The 24,890-nt window shown below is 46.9% G+C and overlaps 1 protein-coding gene across 3 annotated transcripts in view; it reads left to right on the forward strand.

Moving 5' to 3' along the window:
* LOC135912236 (endothelin-converting enzyme 1-like) overlaps window positions 1-24,890 on the forward strand; it is a 72,342-nt gene that overhangs the window by 17,351 nt on the left and 30,101 nt on the right. For all 3 annotated transcript variants that reach the window (XM_065444616.1, XM_065444632.1, XM_065444623.1), the window contains one exon: window positions 18,626-18,804. In XM_065444616.1, coding sequence (XP_065300688.1) covers window positions 18,626-18,804 — 179 coding nt within the window. The remainder of the gene's footprint in view (window positions 1-18,625; window positions 18,805-24,890) is intronic.

Raw genomic sequence — 24,890 nt, forward strand, 5'->3', positions numbered from 1 at the left:
TGTCGAGTGCTATGATGTCGTTTAAAAGCTTTGATAAGTGATTCCCATCGGCCTATTCCTATTTAACTTCTACAAACTTATACCTTTCAATCTTCTGGTCTCTTGCGGTTAACACATCGAAGACTACAACGGAAAAAGAGTAGCAGTGCCTTTGGCTGAAAAGCATGAGCTGGTCGCTTCGAGCAAGTTTCCGCAACCGATTGGCAACGCTCTAGCCATATCTTGACAATCAGCGCTTCGGAACACTTAAATAATCAGAACGGAATAAGCTTGGATGTTGGTGATTCGTCGTTATATGAAATAGCGCGGTAACAAGAAAGGACGGTTCGAGACAGGACCAGCGCTGACTCTCAACTGTTTTATTGCGAGTCCTGAGCATATATATACACCTATCTGAAACTGCGAATCGAAAGAATGCACGTAGAGGAAGGAAAATTCCACATGCCGTCTACGCACGGGCAGGGTGACTCGATCCTGCATCGTCTCTAGCGGATTTTATCGTTTGAAGATTAATATGCGCGTGTATATATATATGCTGAGGAGTCACAATAAAATCTTAGTTGAAAGTCGGCGCATGTCCTGTCTCGACGTGCCCTTTGTTCTTACCGCACAATGTATTTTGTATAACGGTGAATTATCAGACAATGTGCACTTATGAACGCTGTGCCGGTCCCATAGATACTGTACTCTTGAGAGTTAACCATAGGTAAAACACATCACAACCTGTTTCCTCAATGGAAAAGCACCGTATCAAATTACACTTAACCATGCAGGTCAAGTTCTAGAATTGTGTTTATTGGTCAGGTTTCTAAGTTTGGCGCTTTGGCACCTGACTGCATGTTTGATGATCGCCCCGCATGTGTACATATTACTTTCTAAATTGAATAATATCATTTACACTTGTTGCTGGGGGAGTTCGTTGTTCACTACAACATAGCTATTAGCGGTACAAAGAAAGGAAGACAAAGGAAGGAGGGAGTACCAAAGCAGGGCAGTGAACTTAAAATGAATTAATCTGAGAGCGGTGTAAAAAATTACAACAAATGCACATGCGTACAACGGTTGCGTCTAACATTCATAGCAATATGTGTAAAACCCTCCACCAAAAGATGGAGGGTCTGAAGTGGGAAATTAGCACCTCTGTCCAATAACGACGCTACTCAGGTGCAGCGCCGTAAGCTTACACGTTTACCGATAACCTTAAAAAGAGTCGCCATTAGATCTGGTTTCCCTGTAGTCTTCTCGGATGCACAAAAACTTGCTGGACTGTATACGCGCATCAGCCGCTTTGAAAAGAACCTCGGATGCCAGAAATCATGCCAGGCCTGACGTCAAATGCGCGACAAGCGCAGCTGAAATGCCAATATCATGTCAGAAAAACTCAGTCGCACAAACTGGACACTGTGTCAGTGACTAAGCACGAACTATAATTAAAGATCAAAGGCAATGCGCACTTACCTGCGCATTGTATTAACTGCAAATGTGAGCCACAGCTTTGTGAGATCAAAATACTTTGCAGGGGTGCTGACACGTTGGTGCGGGAGTTGTCGGAGGCATTTCATATCAAGTAAAGGAAGGCAGGAATTGAAGTCTCAATAATTCCGTTTGTCCTTGTGGGAATCATATGCCGCTGTCTGACGCGTGGCTGTGAATTTTCGACATAACCATAGCACACATGCGCATTTGCTATTTATTTTTACACTGCTCTCAGGAAAAAGCAGTTTCAGTTCAGCAACCGGTATGTTTCTTACTTTTCCCTCATTCCTAATTCTTTCTGTCCTTGTAGCACTGATATGCACACCTGAACAGTATCACTTTAGCGCGCAAGTTGGATGTTACATATGTATGTACCGACCGCGGTAGTTCAATAGCTATGGCCTCCTGCGACTCAGCATGAGGTCGAAGCTTCTATCCCAGGTCGTGTTGGTCACATTTATATTGCAACAAAACGCAAACCCTTCCCTCTACATAGATTAATGTGCTCGATAACAAAACTCAATTGCCCACAAATTGTTTGCGGTCAGCCTCCCGGATTAACCAATCATTCCTTTGAGAAATTAAGCTGCATATTTTTATTCGGATTTTATGTCAGGCCTGCACGTGCAGTTACCTTTTGTCAAGGAGTTTTAGTAGAGATCTGTGGCCGGTAATAAATAGCATCACCAATGCGCCTTAGAGTACACGCACATGAAGTAACATATGTTTTTTTTCATTTGACATACGTGTGAGTAGTTCGGCCATGGGCGAAATTGTGTCTTTGACCTCCTCGATGAAGTGAAACTCAAGGCTGGTGTATTATAGGTATACCAATAAGTGCTACTGCTGAGCCACAAAAAAAATTCTGGTAGGAACATAGAGATGCAGACATCCTCGCGAAGTTAGACTCGGAAGAAAAGGCGGGAAGAGAAAGCAGGCGATGCGTATCTGTGGAGTGGGTGCGTTCACAACGTGCCGCGTATATATATATATATATATATATATATATATATATATATATATATATATATATATATATATATATATATATATATATATATATATATATTGTCACGGCTCACTTGAGACAAGAGCGGAGAGTGTTATTTTAATCTTGACAATTAGAACAAGCGTTCAGTGTTCGCTTCTTCTTCTCTAGCACGCTCGCTTGCACACACGAGGTCGTCGTCCTCGTCGTCAGCGTGGTTGGGCACAGATGGCGTCGCGGCATTTGCCCCCCTTCAGAAGGAGCATCGTCCCGATGCTTGGCGGGTAGCACCCGGTGTCCAGCCCACCAGCAAGTGTCCATGTCATTCAGCCAAATAAGGTTTCATGCGCACCACGTGCACAGTCTCAGGCAGGTCCTGACGGCGCCTCGAGCAGGATTGGCTGTCAGGAATGACTTCATAGTTGACGTCGTTAAGGCGTCGTAGAACCTTGTACGGTCCAAAGTATCGGCGCAGAAGTTTCTCCGCGAGGCCTCGGCGGCGCACTGGAGCCCAAACCCAGACTCTCTGGCCGGGCTGGTAGACGACGCATCGATGGCGTTGATTGTAACGTCGCGCATCACGGTCTTGCTGGCTAGTTATGCGAACGCGTGCGAGCTGTCTTGCTTCTTCGGCTCGCTCTGTAAAATCTGCGGCGTCATTCTCGGAATCGCTGGAATCATGAGGAAGCATAGCATCCAGCATTGTAGTCACTTCTCGACCGTGGAGGAGACTGAATGGCGTCATTCTTGTTGTTTCTTGCCGAGCCGTATTGTAAGCAAACGTTACGTAGGGTAATATTTGGTCCCAGTTCTTGTGTTCCACATCGACATACATGCACAACATGTCTGCAAGAGTCTTGTTGAGGCCAGTAAGTCCATTGCTTTGCGGGTGATAAGCTGTCGTCCTTCTGTGTGCTCAGCCACTGAGCGTGATTACAGTTCGCAAAAGTTCAGCCGTGAATGTGGTTCCCCTGTCGGTTACGATGACCGCTGGAGCACCGTGCCTAAGGACGACGTTTTCGATGAAGAACTGCGCGGCTTCGGCTGCTGTGCTGCTCGGAAGTGCTTTGGTTTCTGCATAACGCGTAAGGTAATCTGTCGCAACTATGATCCACTTATTTCCTGCAGTTGATATTGCGAATGGGCCCAAAAGGTCCATCCCAATTTGTGCAAACGGTGTTTCCGGCACTTGAACGGGATGTAATAGTCCGGCAGGTTTCGTAGGTGGCACTTTTCGTCGCTGACAGTCAAGGCACGTTCGAACGTAGTGCTTCACGTGTGTTGCGAGCCGTGGCCAGTAGTATTTCTCTTTGATCCGTGCTAATGTTCTTGTGTAGCCGAGGTGGCCCGACGTAGGTTCATCGTGACAGGCCTGCAAGATTTCACTGCGGAGAGTTTGAGGGATGACCAGTAGATATCTCTTCCCTGTTGAAGAGAAGTTCCTCTTAAAAAGAACACTGTTTCGCATGCAGAATGATGACAAGTTCCTTGAGAACAATCTGGGCTTGTTTGTGGTGCGGCCTTCTAAGAAATCAATTAGTGAAGCGAGCTCGTGGTCATCTTGCTGTTGTTGAGAGATGGTAGCTGCACCAACAACTCCTAAAAAGCCTGCGGATTCGTCATCATCTCGGCCTGACGACTCGATCGGTGATCTGGAAAGGCAGTCAGCGTCTAAGTGCTGTCTTCCCGATTTATAGACCACTGTCATGTCGTACTCTTGAAGCCGTAGGCTCCAGCGTGCCAAACGTGCAGATGGATCTTTCATGTTGGTCAACCAACAGAGAGAATGATGGTCACTTATGACTTGAAATGGGCGGCCATATATGTACGGGCGGAACTTGGTAATGGCCCATACTACAGCCAAGCATTCCTTCTCTGTGGTGGAGTAGTTCGACTCGGCACGTGACAGTGTTCTACTCGCGTGAGCGATGACTCGCTCAGTGCCGTCTTGCCGCTTAACAAGGACGGCACCTAGACCCACATTGCTGGCGTCGGTGTGGATCATTGTCGGCGCATCCACGTCAAAGTGGGCAAGAACAGGCGGAGTTTGTAGACGGTGCCGCAACTCGTTAAATGCCGCCTCCTGTTCCTCGCCCCACATAAACGTGACATCTTCTCTGGTTAGGCAGGTGAGCGGTGAGGCGATGCGTGCAAAACCCGCAATAAATCGCCGGTAATATGAGCATAGGCCCAGGAAGCGTCTGACTGCCTTCTTGTCCGTAGGCCTTGAAAACTTTGCGACGGCTGCGATTTTCTCAGGATCAGGTCTGACGCCTCTGTGACTTACAATGTGGCCCAAAAACTGTAGTTCTTGATAGCCAAAGTGGCACTTTTCAGGTTTTAAGGTAAGCCCAGCGGACCGTATGGCTTGAAGAACTGACCGTAGCCGACTGAGATGTTCATCAAATGTGGCAGAATAAACAATCACATCGTCTAGGTACACTAAGCAAGTCTTCCACTTAAGGTCTGAGAGAACAGTATCCATTAGTCTTTGGAACGTGGCTGGGGCGGACCACAAACCAAAAGGAAGAACTTTGAATTCATAGAGCCCATCAGGCGTCACAAACGCAGTCTTTTCCCGATCCCGCTCATCGACCTCTATTTGCCAGTATCCACTTTTTAAGTCCATCGATGAGAAGTAACGTGCATGCCGTAGCCTGTCGAGGGAATCGTCGATGCGTGGTAAGGGATACACATCTTTTTTCATGACCCGATTGAGCTTGCGATAGTCGATACAAAACCTCAGGCTGCCATCCTTCTTCTTAACGAGTACCACGGGCGATGCCCAAGGGCTTTTCGACGGCTGGATAACATCATCGTCCAGAATTTTCTTGACTTGCTGCTGTATTGCTTCACGCTCTTTCTCAGCCACGCGATACGGATGCTGTCGGATGGGTATTGCTGTTTCCTCCGTAATGATGCGGTGTTTCGTCAGTGGTGTTTGACGCACTCGGGACGTTGTAGAGAAGCAGTCTTTAAAATGGTCAATCAGTTCTCTGAGCCCTTGTTGCTGTTGCGGCGCTAAACCTGGGTCAACGTCGACGACGGGTATAGATGGCATCGTATCGGTGGTTGATTCCTGTTGTACAGCAAAGCAGTGTTGGACGTGGTCCATTTCGTCAAAGTACGCCACAGCGGTGCCTTTACTGATGTGCCGGCGTTCATTGGTAAAATTTGTCAGTAGTACCTCTGTGCGACCGCCGATTAGGCTGACGATACCCCGAGCGATGGCAATACCTTGATGGAACAGAAGTGCAGTTAGTTGTTCGGCTACACCGTCCTTGTCAAACTGTTCTCCGCAACTTACGGAGACAAGACTGCATGATAGTGGTGGTATGCAGACGTCGTCGTCAGTGACACGTAACGATGTACGTCGGTGCTCTTCGTCTTGGCTCGTGTCTGTACTAGTTGACAAGGTTATCTCGCCGTCCCGTATGTTAACCACGGCGCCGTACTCCCGCAAGAAGTCCATTCCAAGGTTGAGTGATCTGCAGCACTCTTTTAAAATCATACAAGTGGCGACAAAAGCTGTATTTCCTATCTGGAGCCGTGCAGTACATTTTCCTGTAGGTACCATTATCTGGCCCCCGGCATTTCGAATATAAGGGTCCGTCCATTGCATTCTGACTTTCTTAAGCCGGTCTGCCAACTGCTCACTCATTATCGAAAAGTCTGCACCAGTATCGACTAAAGCTGTCACGTCGTGCCCATCAATTGTTAAGAGTAGGTCGGCACTTACAAATTCGTCGGCGTCCCGTTTCTCCGGGTTGCTGTGCTCGTTTCTCAGTAATAATGGGGGATTTTCGGCAGTTCGACGACTTGCAACCTTCCCCCCGGTGGTCGCTGATTTCAGTTTCCCCGCCGTGGGCTTGGAGAGCGGCCTCGTACCACGTCGGCGAAACTGCGACGGTTCGGCGAAGAATAACGTAATGGAGACGGCGAGCGCGACCGCAGATTAGCTGAGCTGCCTTGTTCCTGACTGACACTGTCGTCGAAGCGTGGATGTCTCTCTGGAAACTGGCGCGGAGTGGCAGGTGACATTTCCTGGATGCCACGCTGGCGACGAGGGCAAAAACGATAAATGTGCCCTGGTTCGCCACAGTGAAAACACAATGGTCGGCGATCAGCAGTGCGCCATACGTCGGTCCTGCGAGGCTGGGGTCGCCTGAAATGCTCCCTCTGTGTCCAGGCAGCAGTAGGTAGCCGCTGGTGGTACTGCTGTACCGGCATGGTAGAAAGCGGGCGACAGCGTCTGCGTAGCTATATGCGCGTGGCTCGAAGCGCGGCTCGGGACTCATTTCAGGGAGCAGCGGCTCAGGAGGTGCTAATGCTTGCCGAATTTCTTGGCGAACAACTTCAGCGACCGCAGCAACAGTAAACTCCTTCGGTGTCACAGTTTGCTTCGCAATCTCCTCGCGCACAGTGTCTCTTATCAGTTGACGCAGTGAGGTCTCGTCTGTCACTGTGAGTACTGCGGCTCCTGCAGGCGCATCGTTAGTCAGGCGTTCGTATTGCCGACAACGCTGCTGGAGCGCCCGCTCGATTGCTGTGGCTTCCTTAATGAATTCTTCCACTGTTGTAGGCGGGTTACGCACGAGACCAGCGAATAGCTGTTCTTTGACGCCGCGCATGAGGTGGCTCAGCTTCTTCTAATCCGGCATGTTAGGATCCGCGCGACGAAACAAACGAGACATGTCCTCGGCAAACATGGAGACACTTTCATTGGGCTTCTGAATGCGCAACTCGAGAAGTCGTTGAGCATTATCTCGGCGATCAGTGCTTCCGAAGGTGTCAAGTAGCCGACGGCAAAATTCGTCCCACGTTGTCAAATGTGCCTCGCGGTTTTGGAACCACGTCCTTGCGCTGCCTTCAAGAGCGAAGTACACATTAGAAAGCTTCTGGTCCGGACGCCACTGATTGACCTTAGCTACGCGTTCGTACTGGTCCAGCCAGTCTTCGGCGTCTTCGTACGTGTCGCCAAGAAGCTTGAGGGGACTAGATTGTTTTGGATAGTCACCTGTGTTGGACTTGCAATCGCCATTTCCTGAGTCATTGAGGTCGCTGACGAAGTTCGTTGCAAAAGACCGAATTCCGGGCACAGACCTTGCAGGCGGTGGCTTGCACGGTGCACAGGTGTCTCGACGCGTGGATGATGTCTTGAAGGGCTGGACGCAGGGCTACTCGCAGGAGTCGTCCCTATCATTAGGCGATGATGCGATACCCAGCAAGTCCACCAGTGTCACGGCTCACTTGAGACAAGAGCGGAGAGTGTTATTTTAATCTTGACAATTAGAACAAGCGTTCAGTGTTCGCTTCTTCTCTAGCACGCTCGCTTGCACACACGAGGTCGTCGTCCACGTCGTCAGCGTGGTTGGGCACAGATGGCGTCGCGGCAATATTATATATATATATATATATATATATATATATATATATATATATATATATATATATATATATATATATATTCATAAGAGCCAACAAATCAAGACACCAAGGACAACACCAGGGAAATTACTTATATTTACTAATTTAAGTAAATCAAGTGTAAATTATTGGAATTGAAAGTGAACGAAAAAAACAACTTGCCGCAGGTGGGGAGCAATCCCACGTCTTCGCATTACGCGTGCGATGCTCTACCAATTGAGCTGCCGCGGCGCCGTCTTCCGATCTACTTTCTCGGGCATTTATGTGTGGCTATAGAACTAGCCCGGGGAGGGTTAGCGAGTGCCACCACTCAGAAACCTTGGCGGCGGATGTAGAACATCCTTTCAGCCGCAGGCATCACGAGTACATGATCTTTTTGGGGGAAGGCAACTGCTCATAAACCCACATGTGCTACCTGAAGGCATCACTGTTTCCGGATTGGAGACCCTCGCTATGTAATGGACAAGGAGAAAGGGGGTCAACCAAAGAGCCCAATTTTTTTAATCGTATTGTAGGAAGCTAGCAAAGGAAGACACCAAGGACAACGCAGGGTAAGTAACTTGTACTGACTTCAGGTAGTACGTGTGCGTTTATTGACCAGTCGCCTGGGAGGCGGCACGAAGAAGTGGCTGCCGTAGTCGTGGTTTATTTAGGCCGACCAACTATGGTGACGCAGCCGCTCCGATCGAACGCGCTAGAGGATTCCATTCTCGTGCTACACGCACGCGAACCGTCTTTTTCACCGGATATTGAGGCGATTGTCTCGCCCCTTTAGGGCCCCCTTACAAATGCGGAGCGGAATTGATATATGAGCAAAAGCCAGGCGTATAGAAAGAAGTGAGACTGCAAGACTATAAGCATGAGTAACAATCTGTAGCGTCCGTTAAGAAGCCCAGGTAAACTCCGTATTGCAGTGAAGGGCACGTATACCTCTCTGGTTGGGCTGGCGGAGTGTCTGGATACAGGGCACATTAGACAGTGTTAGTTTGGTGTTTGCAGCCAAACGTAAAAGCAACACGTGCATAAATAAATAACGCCGTCTTCACTGTGCCTGCTCGGAAAGTTATTCGGTTGCTGCGGTTTACGCGGGCTGATAACGTACGTTATTTGGCGAGTTAAACGTCCGTAATGTTTACGGACGCTAAGAAATAGCGTTTTCAATTATGGCGGCATCCATGGCGTAAATTCTCGTGATTGATGCGCTCTAACTCGCGTTGATCGGCATTGACTATTGTAATGACCTTTCGCTTTCCCTAAACTAAAGATTAGTTTCCCTAAAGATTAGTTATGGGCGCATAGTGCGCCCCTTTTCTGAGATCATTCGGTGATTCCGGCGCCCATACACCTTACGAGACGCGTCCACATAGCAACAGCGGGATGGTCGCTAATGGACCGTCTGGGCTTGGATACGTTTTGCACGAGGCACCAGACGGCCCCCTGTTTTATAACGTTTTCTTTACGTTTGTGTTTCCGTAAGGTAAACAAAAAGACTTGAAAGTATACGCACCGTAACGTCGCGCAAAGGTACTTACGTTTAACGTACGTAGGGCGACAAACGCTATCCTAAAGCTGTCTAGTGACTTGTGCGTTGAGGACGTCGTCTTACGTTGTCGTCTGCGCGTCCAGGGCGGTTGCCATTTCAGGTGTGGGTACGCTTGTGCAGAGCGGCGTATTGTGACTACCAGCAAGACCTTGATCTCCAGATGGCGTGGTCAGACCAGCCACCGCTTGTTTGGCGCATAATTTGCCTGAGCTTTCATCAGAGTGGTGCGGAAAGGAGATGCTGTCATCGTTTGTAGTGTCTGGTTCACGAAATCTGAGAGAGATGAACCAAGCAGTACTGACAGCGCAGTTTGTGAGGCAGGCGGAGCAACACTGACGCCGTAGTGCGAAATCGCGAACTGGCGTAGGTTCTCGTAGATGCCCGGGCGTGATAGAGGTCGGAGCTCAGAAATTAGTCTGTCTGGGAGCTCGCTTCTTGCAGAAGTGATTCTCGAGCTGCAGAAACCAGATGACAGAGCTCCTCCTCGAAAATTTCGGTAGGCCACGCATCCTCGGAATGTGCGAGCACAGAACATCGGAAGGCTCTCCTGCTGTTACATGTGGCGAAATCTCAAATGCCGATAACATCAGACTTGCGGTGGTCGCAGAAGGTATCGTGAGTGTTGTGCTTGTGTTGTCAGCGTGCCTGCAAGAGTGAAGTTTGCGTTTAGTGAAGGTGGCAGGAGGGCCGCTGAATCAGTGATGATTGAGGTGCCCCCGAATGGAAAGCGGACAGCTTCCGGGAACGAGCAAGAAACCAGACCGGTGGGCGGTACAAAAGCTTAGATTGCTTGCATTTTGTCCAAAGAGTTCCCTGGAAAGAGTTGTCGCGCTGCCTCCTAGATGGGGAGGAGGCTCACGGATGGAGTAGAGGTATGATGCTGCGGCCGGCGCGTGCTGACGACGTTACGGCGCACACAGGCGATCTGGGACAAGATGCGGAAAGATGCGACGGTTCAAATGATAAGAGCTGTTGCGACGGAGGGCCACTTGGAGGAGACTGAGCACTCGAGGTGACGTAGACAAGAAGGACGGCTGTCCGCATGTCTTTGTAGATGTTGCGGCTAGGGCTTGGCAGACACAGCCTGGAACGCAGCCAGAGCCTGGAACCTTGTTAATATCGAAGTGGCAGTCCAGCTGGACCAACCAGATCTCGTGCATGTCGATGTAGAATTCCCGGACCTTCTACAACCGCGGGATTTCTACCGGACCACGTGAGACCACTTCACTCTCGCCTTGGTCCAAACGGCATGGCCTTGGGTGACGCTGGCATGGCTGGGCTTGGTCGTTCGGTGTCACCTATTTGCGGGAGGCGGCGCGATGAGGTAGCCGCCGTAGCTGCAGTTTATTTAGGCCGGCCAGCCATGGTGCCGCTAGATAAATGGAGTGGCTGATACTCCGTCCGCAAAGGTCGAGCGCGCCAGCGTATTCCATTCTCGCGCGTCGTGCATGTGAGCCGTCTTCTTCGCCGGCTCTGGAAGTGATAGTCGCGCACCTACACTCTATTTGCATTTTTGATGGCTTGAACAGAGCATATTTATAAATGGTGATGCCGAATTTGACCTCGTCACAACACTTTGACTTTGTCACGGTTCAAAGGGCTAATTTTAATAATGTCATAAATCACCCAACGCGCGTAACAGCCACAACTTGAACTCTGGACTTAATGGTAACAAACCATGCAACAACTTCCCAGTGTGGATGTATAGCAGTGGATATAAGCTGTCACCTACCTGTATTTTTACAAGGTAAAAAAAACTATTTCCTGATGTTTTTGAGAAATCAAGGCGCCAGATAATTTCGTATAGACGTCTTGAAACATATAGGGGTGGCATTGCATCTGTAGATTGGAGTCCAGTTTTCGAACAATGTACGCCTGAAAACAGATGCCACGCGGGATGTCTCTGGCCCAGCTTTGCTCATTCGAGCATCACTCTGTAGCATTGATTGCAGTAGAAAACAATTCAGCCGATACACCTCTACCCTCGCAGTCGGCAACTTGTACCATCAACCACTTACAGAAAATGATTCCGGCCGACTTACCATCCGAGCACGCTCGTGAGCGTGCTCTCTTTTCCTACCACGATATTTTTTTTTACTTTAACGATCTTCCTTCGGAACAATGTACAGCTGTTAAACATCGTATTAATACCGGCGATTCCCCTCCTATTCATCGCCGCCCGTATCGAGTGTCAACGGCTGAGCGTGAAGTATTCACGCCGAAGTTCGCAAAATGCTTGCCAAGAACATTATTGAACGGCCATGTAGTCCATGGTCGTCACCTGCTGTACTGGTGAAACAGGAGCAGGGCTCATGGCGCTTTTGCGTGGATTATCGGCACCTTAACCGGGTTACCAAAAAGGACGTGTATCCCCTACCTCGCATTGATGACGCCATTGACTGCCTCCACGGTGCTCACTATTTCTCCTCTAGTGACCTTCGCTCCGGCTACTGGCAGATTGCCGTGGAGAATCTCGGCCATGAGAAGACTGCTTTTGCAACACCCGACAGTTTTGATCCATTTAAAATCATGCCATTCAGTCTGTGTAAAGCTCCTGTCACTTTTGAACGCATGATGGACTCCCTTTTTCATGGTTTCAAATGGTCCACGTGCCCGTGCTACTTGGACGACGTAGTATTCAACAGTCCTGGACGTTTTTTGTCGAGCCGGTCTGCAACTAAATGCATCAAAGTGCTAAATCGGCCGTCGACAGATTACGTAGTGCAACCGGACCCACGCAAGATCCATGCTCTTACACATTTCCCTGTTCCTAGTTGGGCCGTTGCGAAGTTCCGCCCATACTTATATGGCCGACCCTTTTCCTTTGTCATAGAGCATCACCCGCTTTGCTCGTAATGCTCACTGAAAATCCTACAGCAAGACTTGGTCGGTGGCCCTTACGCCTCCAAGAATATTCGTGCTCTGTCACCTACCAATCTGGCCGACTACACAAGGACGCTGACTGCCTGTCTCGCTACCCAGTAGACGAGCCTGACGACACCTACAGTAGTACCGCCAGCGGAATTTTCTCTGTGTCTGCCTTCGCTAACATCGCCGATGAGCAGTACCGAGACCTATCGCAGCAAGTACTCATCGAGCGTCAGCGCTCTACACCTACCGACGCATCCGTTCGCCGATATGTCCTCCAGGGCGGCATTCTGTACTGAAGGAACTTCCTCCCTGACGGATCTGATCTTCTTCTTGTCGTGCCAAACCATCTACGACAGACTGTGGTCTTTGAGATATATGACGCACCCACTGCAGGACATCTTGGGATAACCCGCACGTACGACCGCGTCCGCCGCCGCTTCTATTGGCCTGGTCTCTCTCGCTCCGTCCGCCGCTATGTTGCGGCCTGTGATCCCTTCCAGCGTCGGAAAACACATCAGGTGCTACCTGCCGGTCATCCCCAGCCGACCACCGTCCCTGTGGAACCATTCTTTTGTGTTGGCTTAGACCTCCTCGGTCCCTTCCCCACGTCATCCTCCAGGAACAAATGGGTAGTCGTCGCAACTGATTACGCCGCGCGATACGCTAGCACGCGGGCTCTCCCTAACAGTTGCGCCACTGACGCCGGGGGCTTCCTCTTGCGTGACATTATCTTGCTTCATGGCGCCCCGTAACAGCTCCTTACTGACCCTGGTCCTAACTTCCTCTCGAAAGTTATTGCCGACATTGTGCGTTCTTGCTCTGTTCAACACAAGCTGACTACCTCATACCATCCTCAAACCAATGGCCTGACAGTGCGGTTAAACCGTACTCTTACCGATATGCAGTCCAAGTACGTTTCCAAGGACCACCACGACTGGGACATTGCCCTTCTTTACGTCGCATTTGCATATAATTCGTCCCTGCACGACACCGCCCGATTTTCTCCATTTTATCTATTGTACGGTCGTGAACCGACATTGCCCCTTGACGCGGCACTTCCTCCTGCTGCGATCTCAACAAGCGAGTATGCGCGCGACGCCATCGTCCTCGCCGACCATGCACGCCAGCTTCGTCGTACTTGACTGACGGCCTCGCAAACCACTCAGGAGAGTCAGTACAACGCCCGCCATCGTGACGTCCAGTTTTCGCCTGGTGCGCTCATGCTCCTGTCGTCGCCGTATCGTCACGTTGGAATTTTCGAGAAGCTTCTTTCGCGATACACAGGGCCCTACCACGTGCTATGCCAGATGACGCCTCTGACGTACGAAATTACTCCTGTGCGTTCAACCTCGTGCACTACTCTAGCATCTTGTGATGTTGGGCACGTCAGTAGGCTGAACGCCTACTAAACTGCTTCCAAGTCCGGCGTTTAGTCGCTCCGGGACGGCGCTTTTGCCGCCGGGGGTAGTGCTACGGAACAGTATTTACGATGACAAAGAGGCGAGCAGGGTGAAGACGACGACGACGATTGGAGGCTAGCGCGGGCTATTGCCTTTTGGCCAAGTGCGGCATATTTCATTGTGAAGACACTTGTATATAGCTTTTCGTCTGCGTCTTCCTACGTAACAACATCATTAAAAAGGCAAAATTCATTATGTATGCATATGGTGCATCTCTGTTCTTTTTTTTTTTCGTCTGATAACATTTTGAAAATAACTGACATTGTCAGTCGGGTTCTTCTATTATTGGGGCAATGGTTATGGCACAGTTCACTAAATATTAACGCAGGTGAAACGGAGGCAATGATTTTTAACCCGAAGCACAAGTACACATCTAATCCACCTCATCTTGTTTCAAATGATAGTAATATTGATTGTTGATGAATTTACTTCTCTTGGTGTAGTCTTTAATACTACTGTGACATGAGACACTCGCATAAATAAAACTTGCATCACTCTTTTCGGATTTATCGGAACTTTTTAACGCAACAGACATAGTTTACCCCCCCAGAGTAAGCTAAATTTCTACTACGCTTTTTTGACTGATACCTGAATTACTGCTTTCTGGTGTGGTGTAACACCACTGTTTCGAATGTACAAAAATTATTTGTTCTTCTGAAAAAAAAATTATCCGCATAATTGTTAATACCACATATGATGCCGCTATACTTCCACTACGCCTAAAATATGAAATTGTTGGTGTAAATAAATTGTCTGAATACATGTTCGCCTGTTCTGATGAAAAACGCTAGCAAGAAATGATGCCTTCCTTAAAGGCAAAGTAAAACTCACCCCGCATATTACTCCATATGAAACTAGAAAACGACATACTTATACATTACCTCGGTGTACAATGAAACATGGTTTCACAATGTTGATGTATATATTACCTAAATGTTTAGAAACTGAATTCTATGATAAGTTATGCCATACGCCCTTTCCTGCTATTTGAGACCCGTTCGAGTCTTAGCTCTTGTTGACCTTAAATTCGAGAGCATTTGACTTTCTTTTTTTGTTATAGTTTTACGCTGTTTCACATTAATCCAAATAGGTTTCGTACTATGTATTTAACTTGCGGGTATTAACTACATGGTATAATTGCATTTGAAGTTCCATATGTCAGTGTATAAATATCCATGTAACTATTGTATTCACAACGTCCGAGGTACTTCATTGAGCTATACATACATTCTACGTAGTATTGCTGAACGTTTTCGCGTTTTTTTTTTCTCCTGTTGCAAGTTTCAATGTTAAATAAGTTCTAAAATTTTGTCAAGCGGTTGTATAGACTGTTTTTTCTCTCTTAGCCTTGTATTGCACACTGTACTTCTAACTGAAGTAAATGTTTGATTTATTTATTTATTTATTTATTTATTTATTTATTTATTTGTCTAACGTCAGCAGTGGTAATTTTGCTGTTACTGAAAGCTATTTATAACTGCAAATAAATACTACGTAAGCAGGCCCACATTTAAGGTTTCTCGTATACACTGAAATACTTAAGCCCTGGGAGGACACCGCTCAGCAGAAGATATTTAGGTGTGTTTAGTAATACCGTAGATAGTAGGAAATAAAATGATCTGAGACGAGCTAAAGGCGAACTGCCCATCCTGCAGCAGCGTGCTCTTTCATTCGCGCTACTAAAGTTCGCAACATGTATTTATTACTAACGCACACCATATTTTAAAGACGTGAGTTTTTGTCTTGCAATACCGATAGCTGGCGAGGATCGCTTTTGTAAAATGCCTTCTTGGTGCAGCCTGAACGCCGGTGACAACTTGATTGGTAAATTTGCCAATAAGACGGTACTTGAATAACTTCAGTTTACTGCTTCAGGCATTGTAACAGAACAAGCTGCGAAGAGCTATTTGCCTGAAAAACCAATTGAACCATGTTCTGTCGAATTTAAAACATGTAACATTTGCATGATATGTTTAGCCTTTTGTTTAAACGAATGTTTACCTATAATTTTCCATACTGAATTACATCTGTGACGCAAGAACAACCTTTCCCAAAACCGCCTAATGAACACAGCCCACTTCTATCTTTCTCCAAATAAAACGCCCAATTTGAGAGATTGTCTGAAGCGTACTTTTTATTAGTGAAATCATTGTATACAAAAGGGTAAAATAAATTATCAAGTTCTAATAATATGCTGATGTCGTTTACAACATTAAATCTCCCAAATTAAGAGACAGTAACCAGCAGGCAAACTTTGCAAACCGTTTGATTACCTCGCGGAAATAGTTCTACAAGTCGAACAAGGCGCTGCCTCAGTGAATGGCGATGAAAAAATGAAACTGTGTGGAAAGGCCTCAGAAGACAGTTGGTCGATATTGCACTCTGCTAGGTTTTGCTGCGAGCGAGAAATGTAAAATTGCGCAGTTTTGTACCGCTACTGTGGTCAGGGCACTCTAGAGGTCGTGTAGGCCTAGGAAATGACACATGAAACAGAAGAATGTGTAATAGTCGTGTGCTTATTGATGTCTAAAGCCTGTTTCGTAAGCGCTGTTTTACTCACTCTCTTGGACGTGCGAGGTCGCAGGTGCAGCAGATGTTTTGCGACCCCTCGAAGAGGTCACTTTTTAATGTTCGGAGTGCTGAACTTTGTCGCGGTATTGTTAGTGTGGCCTGGTCGGGAAAGCAATAACAACGAAGATTTACTACGCCTCTAGATGTTTCTAGTATGTTTCTCGTTGTATTCTTCGAAGACAATGAATAAGCCTATGCAGAAAATAACTCAGCATTCGACTAGGATTTCGTAAAAGCGAAAACCTTTGTCAACCACGATTGGTGCATGTGAAACATGAATCTGAGCTCTGCAAGTGCAGATTTTGTACGTACCAAAAATGCAGTGCAGCATTATTCCATGCGAATTAGGCTTAACAGAGAATTCCGGTATCTGGAGATTAAGCCAAATAACAATTCAACGCGCATGCTTGACAAAGTATGATTGTCAAGCTGTTACAACAATCATGATTGTATGATTGTTGTAATTTGTTTCATTCATTTCACATTTATTTCCTTAATGACCCCTTAGTAGGGGTATAACATTAAGGGGTGGGAATACAACATATACAAACAAGTGTTATAATACATTCAATTCTGTAGATAAAAAGTTGTTACAACTTGAACAAATTGTGAAGAGCAGGTGATGGCAGCGATTTGATGAGGAAGGCCAATTCCAGTCTTTAGATGCTCGGTAGGAAAATGAGGCTGAAAATGTATTTGTGTGTGAATGTGGTTGTGCTACCTGCTGGGGATGGCCAATGCATCGGGACCGGCGCGTTGGAGGAACAATGTATGGTGGTGGATTAAGCGTCGAATAGTAAGACCTGTGGAAGAGGGAAAGGGTGGCAATGCGGCGATGAAGGGATAGAAGCGATGAGGAAGATTCTTTTTTTTAAAGATGATATGCTGGCGTTGTAAGAGTATGTGGAATAAATATACCTAGTGGCGCGCTTTTGAACTGCCTCGAGGGCATTGGCGAGATATCCTTGATGCGGATCCCAGATGGCAGATGCGTATTCGAGTTTCGTTCTTAAGAATGATCTATAGGCTAACAGTCTTTCCGCGGTTTCATTATTTCCAATATAACTGTATAAATGCAATTCAATGCCCGTAATGTGTCATTCTTATGAATCCATATGACCACCAGCAGCAACTGCCATTGCATTTATTTTGCCCGTGCCAAGAAGAACGTCAAACGATGACGCGAAAAACAATACCGTGTCAAGCGTAGTTGAAGCCGACAGACAAGAAGTTAAGAACCACGAATAACAACAAGATATATCGTTATTGCGTGGGCTCACGTTCTTGGGTACCCATACGTTGCATATCACGCTGCCTAAACAAGACGAAAACGTCTGTCCATTTAGTCTGATGCAAAATCATTCACGGCTTAGTATATGGGAAGGGAAACGTCGCTTGTGTTGATCAGGCGTACGTAAAAAATGTTGTTCAATTATTCACATATATGCGTATTCTAAGAGACGCACGTGATAAGGCATACCTCCTGTGTTGTTGTCTTTGCCATTTTATGGCACCATCAAAGTTATCCGGTTTGATTTCAACAGCGTGCGTCGAAATGCAGCCGTGGTATTTGTAACATTACGTCCCCATTGTTGCTGCGTCAACTTTTTTACCACATGGTTATGGCTTTGTAAGATGGAAGGGGTGCGCATAGCCAATTATCTTTTTTCCAAACTTGACCGCGGATTGATCGAGAGCGCACGGTGACGCCGTGTAACAGGAAGGAAGTGGTGAGGGGGGGGGGGGGGCAGGGAGCTGTCGAGGTTTCATGGTGTCTTGCGCTCTGAAGCACCAATGACTTAGTGTGCACGCTGGTGCAGGAGACTCGTATTCTTCCCTCTTCCATCGTGGGCATTAATATGTCCAAGGTAGAGTTTGCATTCATTAACTTCGTAGTTATCACCTCACTTCCTGCCTACATGCATCCCTTCACACTACGATGTTAAAGCAGGCTAGATTTTACCGAAACAGATAAGGGGGTTCTCATGAATTGACCGTTATCCAATGTTGCAGAGCCCAGTGCCTAGTATTCACATTGTTTCCTTAGTGACGCCTAATTGCATATAACCGTTTAGATGGCTGAGTTTTTTTTTTCCTGTTTCGTGCCCTCACTAACCGCTACGCTCTTGACATACTTGGGAATTAAAATTTTAACTGTAGCTTCGCAAAGTCTTAGCCGGCGGGTCGTACATCCAATCTCCACAACAGAAGCAAAAATATTCTCATATTTTATTTATGCGCCCTCCGGTCAGCGAAGTTATCATTGTTGCCATAAATATTTCACTGCAGGCACTGAACATTGTGGTTGACGCACTGACACGTTGCGAGCTGTTTCTGATGAAGCACAAGGGGGCGTGGCACACGTACCGTGATGGTATCCTGGACAAGTATGAGCTACAGGATCTCCAGCGCCGATACATGCCTGGTCTCAGCGTGGACCGATGGGTGAACGCGATTAACACGCACTGGTAAGCGTGGCTACTACGCAAATTTTCGCAAGTGTTAGATTTTAGTTACAGAGCCACAGATTGTCAATTATTCTTGAGACCCCAACTACGGCATTTCTCATAATCCTATCAAGGATTTGCCACTTCAAACCAGAGAATTGTTTGTTTTTTTGGAAGTGTTGGCATCGGGTACTGAGACATACTGATATTTCCATGTCGGAATGCAACGCATAGCCTGTAGTTTCTCACAAATATATTTTGCTAGCATTCCTTTCAGCTATGGGTCTACAGGAGCCTGGCTCTCGGTCAATATGAAGAAAGAAATTTACAGCGGTGCATTCATTCCAGCTCGCCCACGAGTCATTGCTTTTGGAAGTTAAGAAATAATGTTTTCTCTAGCAGCGGAGCATTGTCGCTGTACATGCCACAATACTTCTTGAAAATGAATGTCTCGGTTTTAAGCCGGTACGAAAGCATAGGCTCTAGGCTAAAGTACTCACGCAAACACTAACAAAATGCCAACATAAGCGAACGGATGCCTAGTGAGTGTTCGGGAAGCGACGGGGGAACATCGGCAGACTATCTTACAAGGCATAGCATTGCACTTGGTATCGCACGCAGTACATTACCATACCCAGATATGATGAATAATAAAACTCTGAAAGAACAATATGAAATCACGTAAGCAATAAACAGGAGAAATAACGTCTCATTAGGTACCGGAACAGGAACGACCCGTAGCAAAGGTGTCAAAGTTTCTTGCACTTATGTTATAAGGACGGAACCAAGCCACGAGCCATAGTCGAATAAAGTGATGTTTCAAGATATGTTCTGGTCTGCTGTTCATAATGGCAAGTTAGTAGCGCCGAAGGCCTTAAATTGTTTTGACGCACAACTTAAACTTCGGAGTAGGCGTGGTTTAGCCTGTTAGTTAGGTGGTGGCTAGAATGACGAAAAATTCAAGGTTAAGCGCACTTGCCGGCATCATGTCTGTGGCTCCGATGAGCGCGTTGTCTTACTTTATCTCCTAACGTCTTCGGAGCTTGCACTGCGATGGTGTTCGTCAGCATGGGGCCCTTGGTGGCATCGTTCTTGGGCTGCTTGAGACGCCTGCAGTAACTACCACCCTCACCAATGCACACCGATTCACAATCGCGCATGAAATATTACATACTATGCTAGGAGATTGCTCGATACAGCGGATTCTTCACATTACTGAGGTAATATTTAGAGAGACACTAAAGTATCTTTGTTTTTGCGTTTCTCGCGCAAAATCACGATAGAACCTTGAGGCACACTGTGGTGGAGAATTCTGGGATAATTTTGACTATTTTGGGTTGTTTAATGTACAAGTGAGATTTCCGAAAATTCAGTCACATATAAAAGGACACAACATAAATTTAGTACTGATAAAATGTATTTTTGAAGCTCTATATTAGTGAATGCTGTGGTAATAGCTTAAATAATGAAATAAAAAGTGAAGGCGAAAGTAGCATTTATTTAAAATTTGGCCCCGAAACCTCACCACTTGTATGTCATTGTAACTTCACGGATTTCACGATACCTTCTTTTTCTGTGGAGAGGCTGTGCCCCAGTTAACCTTCTTGAACACTGCTAAAGGTACCCTCGGCAAGTCCCAGTGGTGCGCACTGGAGCGAAGGTGATTAAATGAAACGGAGCTCGAGATGCGCGCATGTGCGATGGGTCGAAGGCGCCACGAGGTACGTCTATGACCAGCTTACATGTCAGTGTAGACCACCTTCAGTGATAAAAATGTAGCTTGGAACGAGCAAATGCCGTCAAAGCTATGACGCCGCGGCTTGCTGGTTCCGGAATTGCGACGTGGCATCACCACAAGTCTTTCTCTTAAAATGCGTCTTCTCTTGTTTATCGGGCCTCTTCTCGCGGAAAGAGTGGCTTTTTTGTTTGTTGATTTAGCAGGGTACTTTACTACCTCAGGTCAGCAATTTATTTTTCTCTATCGTCGCTTTAAGCTGTCTTGCCGGTAGACTCGCGAACATTGCCCACCACCTAGACGGCTATAGGACTTCACTCACACGTCGTATTATGGTTGCTAATATCGATCAGTGATTAATCAAGCCACTGTATTTCGCAAAACTATTATTCTTTATCCATGTCGACCTTAAATTTAATCGACATATTCGATTAGACCTGATCGATTAATCGTTTTCGAGAGTTTGACATGAGTGGTGCGACAATTTTGAAATCGTACTGGAATGGTGGTGCACGAGCAGTGAGTGTACGGCTGCGGTAGTGCGACTGTCCACTTTTTTTCCGAGTGGCGAGTGATGCCGAGAAGAGCGCTTATCTCTCTTCCCTCACCACGCCGCTTGAAGCCGGCCGTTTTAAATGCCCTCGCAATTCCAGCACACTATAGCAGTCGAGTCGCTGATCATCGGGCCACTCGCAGTCCACTAAAGACGTTGTACAGCATGGCAACCGGTTAGGAGCATGTATTTGACATAGCGATGGAGTTCATGTCGATTCCAGGAAACGTATAGCGTCCGAGCATTTATTGTCGCCTGCTGGTTGTGCAGCCATTTAATGGGGGTATCAGTTTCACCCAAACATCTCATCCAATTAGTAATTCTTCGCGCTGTAGAAAAAAAGCTTGTGCCTTAGATTGCTAAACCAGAAATTTTCTTCTCCCCGATGAATAATAAAATTTCTCGCAGATTTAAATTGGACAACACGTTTCACTTCTGCCATTTTTTTCTTGTTTCTTGTTTAAGTTTGCTGTACAGGGATTCACTAGTGCCACGTGTCTTATTTCATTCTACACTAAGTGCCATTTTTTGACCAAGCGTTGCCTCACGAAAGAAGCTGGTTTTATTAACATGCTTCAAGGCGAGCTTCAGACGAGCAAAAACGCACTTCTTCTCTTTTTCGTTCCCTACGCTCGCACTTGTTCTTCCACTCATGCGACTACGTTTACCGTAATAAATTTCCCCTCCTGGACAAAGCCCGCCGGTCGAGTCTGTAAAGATCTCGGAGTAAAGGCCTTCAGACGAACGACGTGTAAAACCTAAGTCTTGGCAGAGCGTCGTCCAGTTGCTATGAGACGCTCCAGTTGATAGTTTACATTACGGAGCTGGTCAACAACAACGCACGGGCCAATACAGTTGGCGAGATGTTTCGCGGACACAGGTCACGTTTGCTCAACGGACACCATGCCAAGACTAGATTTCCTTGAGAATAGGTGACATCTCCATGGTGCCGGTCGTTTCGTGCTTACCGGTGTTGTCAAGACGGAGAACGCATGCAGGCAAACCGCCGACATTCTTCAGCGAGACACATAGCCTCGGAGACTGAGAGATCCTCATGGGTGGAGAAAAAAAATATGGTGTCCAGTGTGTGACGCGGCGGACGGCCGTAGCGGAGGAAAAACGATCTGTAGCCAGTAGTTCCGCGCTTTGGAGTGTTTTTGGTGTATTGAATCAAGAGCAAAAAGTCGTCATTATGGTCCGATGTGACGTACATGGACATGTCCACCAGTGTGCTGTTGGTACGCTCAGTCAGCCCATTCATTTGCGGCTTATACGGTGACGAGTGGCAAAAGCTGAAAGCGCACAATCGAAGAAGCTCTTTTACGACATGTGCAGTAAACTGGCGGCCGCAGTCGCTGATAATGACTTGATGAGTGCCGTGGCAGAGAATGATCGAGTGTAGCAGAAAAAGGGAAACTTGGATGGCGGTGGTAAAGCAGCCGTCTCGCAGTGCCGGGTCAGATGGTCGGCAGCTACGATGATCCAACGATTTACTTTCGATGAGCGGGTAAAGGGATCCATGAGATTAAGATTTTCTAACGACATCAGCGCAGTGTGAATGAGTGCGAAGACAACGTTGATTACCTGACCGATAGTGTCCCAGTCGTTGTACTTGCTTACTCGTTGGTAATGTCTCAGCCAGTGGTACACATCTTCAACTGCTTTCCCAGCGAAAACCCGAGGTTCTCAGTAGCAGCGCCACGTGCCAACAGACATTGATCCCGGAGCGGCAGACATCGGACTCTAAGCGTCTCCATCGCAGGACATGTCGGCAGGCGAAGGTAATAGTCAGGCGAGGCGAAGACTCTAGCGAAGAATAAATGGTTCCGGGTTCGTTGTTACTTCAATTGCCCCGGACCCCCACAAAAACTGCCACATTAGAATGAAACGGGGTTTTGTTGGTGGGGATTATTTAACAGGCTTCAAGGCAGGCCTAAGACAGGGCAAAACTTCCTTCCTCTTTTGTTCGTTCCCTCTGCTCACATTTCACCTTTTTCCACTCATGCGGCTACATTTACTGTACTAGTATATTTTTTTATCCTTTCAAAAGCCACTAGTGCCGATTATATTCACTCTTTAACAAGCTCAAGATTTTTCTTCATCAAGCGTTTATGCTCTTGTCTTCTAAACTTGTTTCTACCTCTCAAACAATAAAATAGGGTCTTACAAAAGTACATAATTGCATAAAGGATCGACGTTGGCCTAGTTGGCTTTCCATTTCGAAGAGACAGCGCGTAGGACAAGCACAAACAATGATCGACAACACATGCGGTGACTATCCTTTAAGGTTTAGTCAACGCATCTGTTGTCGATGTTTCTTAGTACTCGTCTCCCGCGCAGTGGCCCCATCCTAAGAGATAGCTGTTTCAACCTTCTTAAAACTGCCTGGCAAAAATTTGTATTGACCAGTTATTTGATTAAAAGCCGTGCATCGAAAGCGATTAGTCGAATAAAGACTAAAATTATGACTGATTAATTGTTAATCGAAAAAAATTTCATGGACCTTTACAATACTACCTAATGCAAAATTTGAGCGCAGCCCTATACGTGTACTCCTTTCGCGATATATTGACTGGCGCGTATTCTCTGTATCACGCGGCACTTTGAAAATGGGGCGAAATGGGGCTCGCCGGCCTGGAAATGAAAGTGGATGAAAAAACAACTTGCCGCAAACGGGGAACGATCCCACTTCTTCGCATTACGCGTGCGAGGCTCTACAACAGATATTCGCCTAATGCGAAGACGTGGGACCGTTCCCCACCTATGGCAACTTGTTTTTTCGTACACTTTCATTGCAATTTATTTATGATTTATTTGATTCATTTATTAACTATAAGTAATTTATTAACTATAAGTAATTAGCTATAAGGAATGCAGCGGTGGCGTAGAGGTAGAACACCCACCTCGCGTGCAAGAGGTCCGTGGTTCGAATCCCGGTGCCGGCAATTTTCCACCGAATGAAAAAAAAAATCCGCGTGTTGTTAAAATTGCACAAACAGGCCTGGAGTGTGCCCTGATCCCGGTGACCAGAACCGGTAACGCACTCCCTCACCAGAGCAGGACTGGCCACCCTGGTGCCGTACTTGGCCACAACCTCCTATATGAACACAACAATCAAACCCCGGCCCTCAGTCCCCAGCAACTGCGCAGCAACTGACCACGGCGGCGGTCAGACCTGCGACGCAGCAGAGGGTGCTAAGAATCACTGGCTCCGGACAGGCCGCCATTGGAATATTAACCTGGCAACGTTTAATGCTAGAACGTTATCTAGTGAAGCGAGTCTAGCAGTGCTATTGGAGGAATTAGAGGGCAGTAAATGGGATATAATAGGGCTCAGTGAAGTTAGGAGGCCAAAAGAAGCATATACAGTGCTAAAAAGCGGGCACGTCCTGTGCTACCGGGGCTTAGCGGAGAGAAGGGAACTAGGAGTCGGATTCCTGATTAATAAGAATATAGCTGGTAACATACAGGAGCTCTATAGCATTAACGAGAGGGTGGCAGGTCTTGTTGTGAAAGTTAATAAGAGGTACAAAATGAAGATTGTACAGCTCTACGCCCCTATATCCAGTCATGATGACCAGGAAGTCGAAAGCTTCTATGAAGACGTGGAATCGGCGATGCGTAGAGTGAAAACCAAATACACTATACTAATGGGCGACTTTAATGCTAAGGTAGGCACGAAGCAGGCTGGAGACAAGGCAGTGGGGGAATATGGCATAGGCACTAGGGATAGCAGGGGAGAGTTATTAGTAGAGTTTGCGGAACAGAATATTATGAGGCTAATGAATACCTTCTTCCGCAAGCGGGTTAGTCGAAAGT

Source organism: Dermacentor albipictus, chromosome 1 (assembly GCF_038994185.2).
Source record: "Dermacentor albipictus isolate Rhodes 1998 colony chromosome 1, USDA_Dalb.pri_finalv2, whole genome shotgun sequence".
Classification (NCBI taxonomy): domain Eukaryota; kingdom Metazoa; phylum Arthropoda; class Arachnida; order Ixodida; family Ixodidae; genus Dermacentor; species Dermacentor albipictus.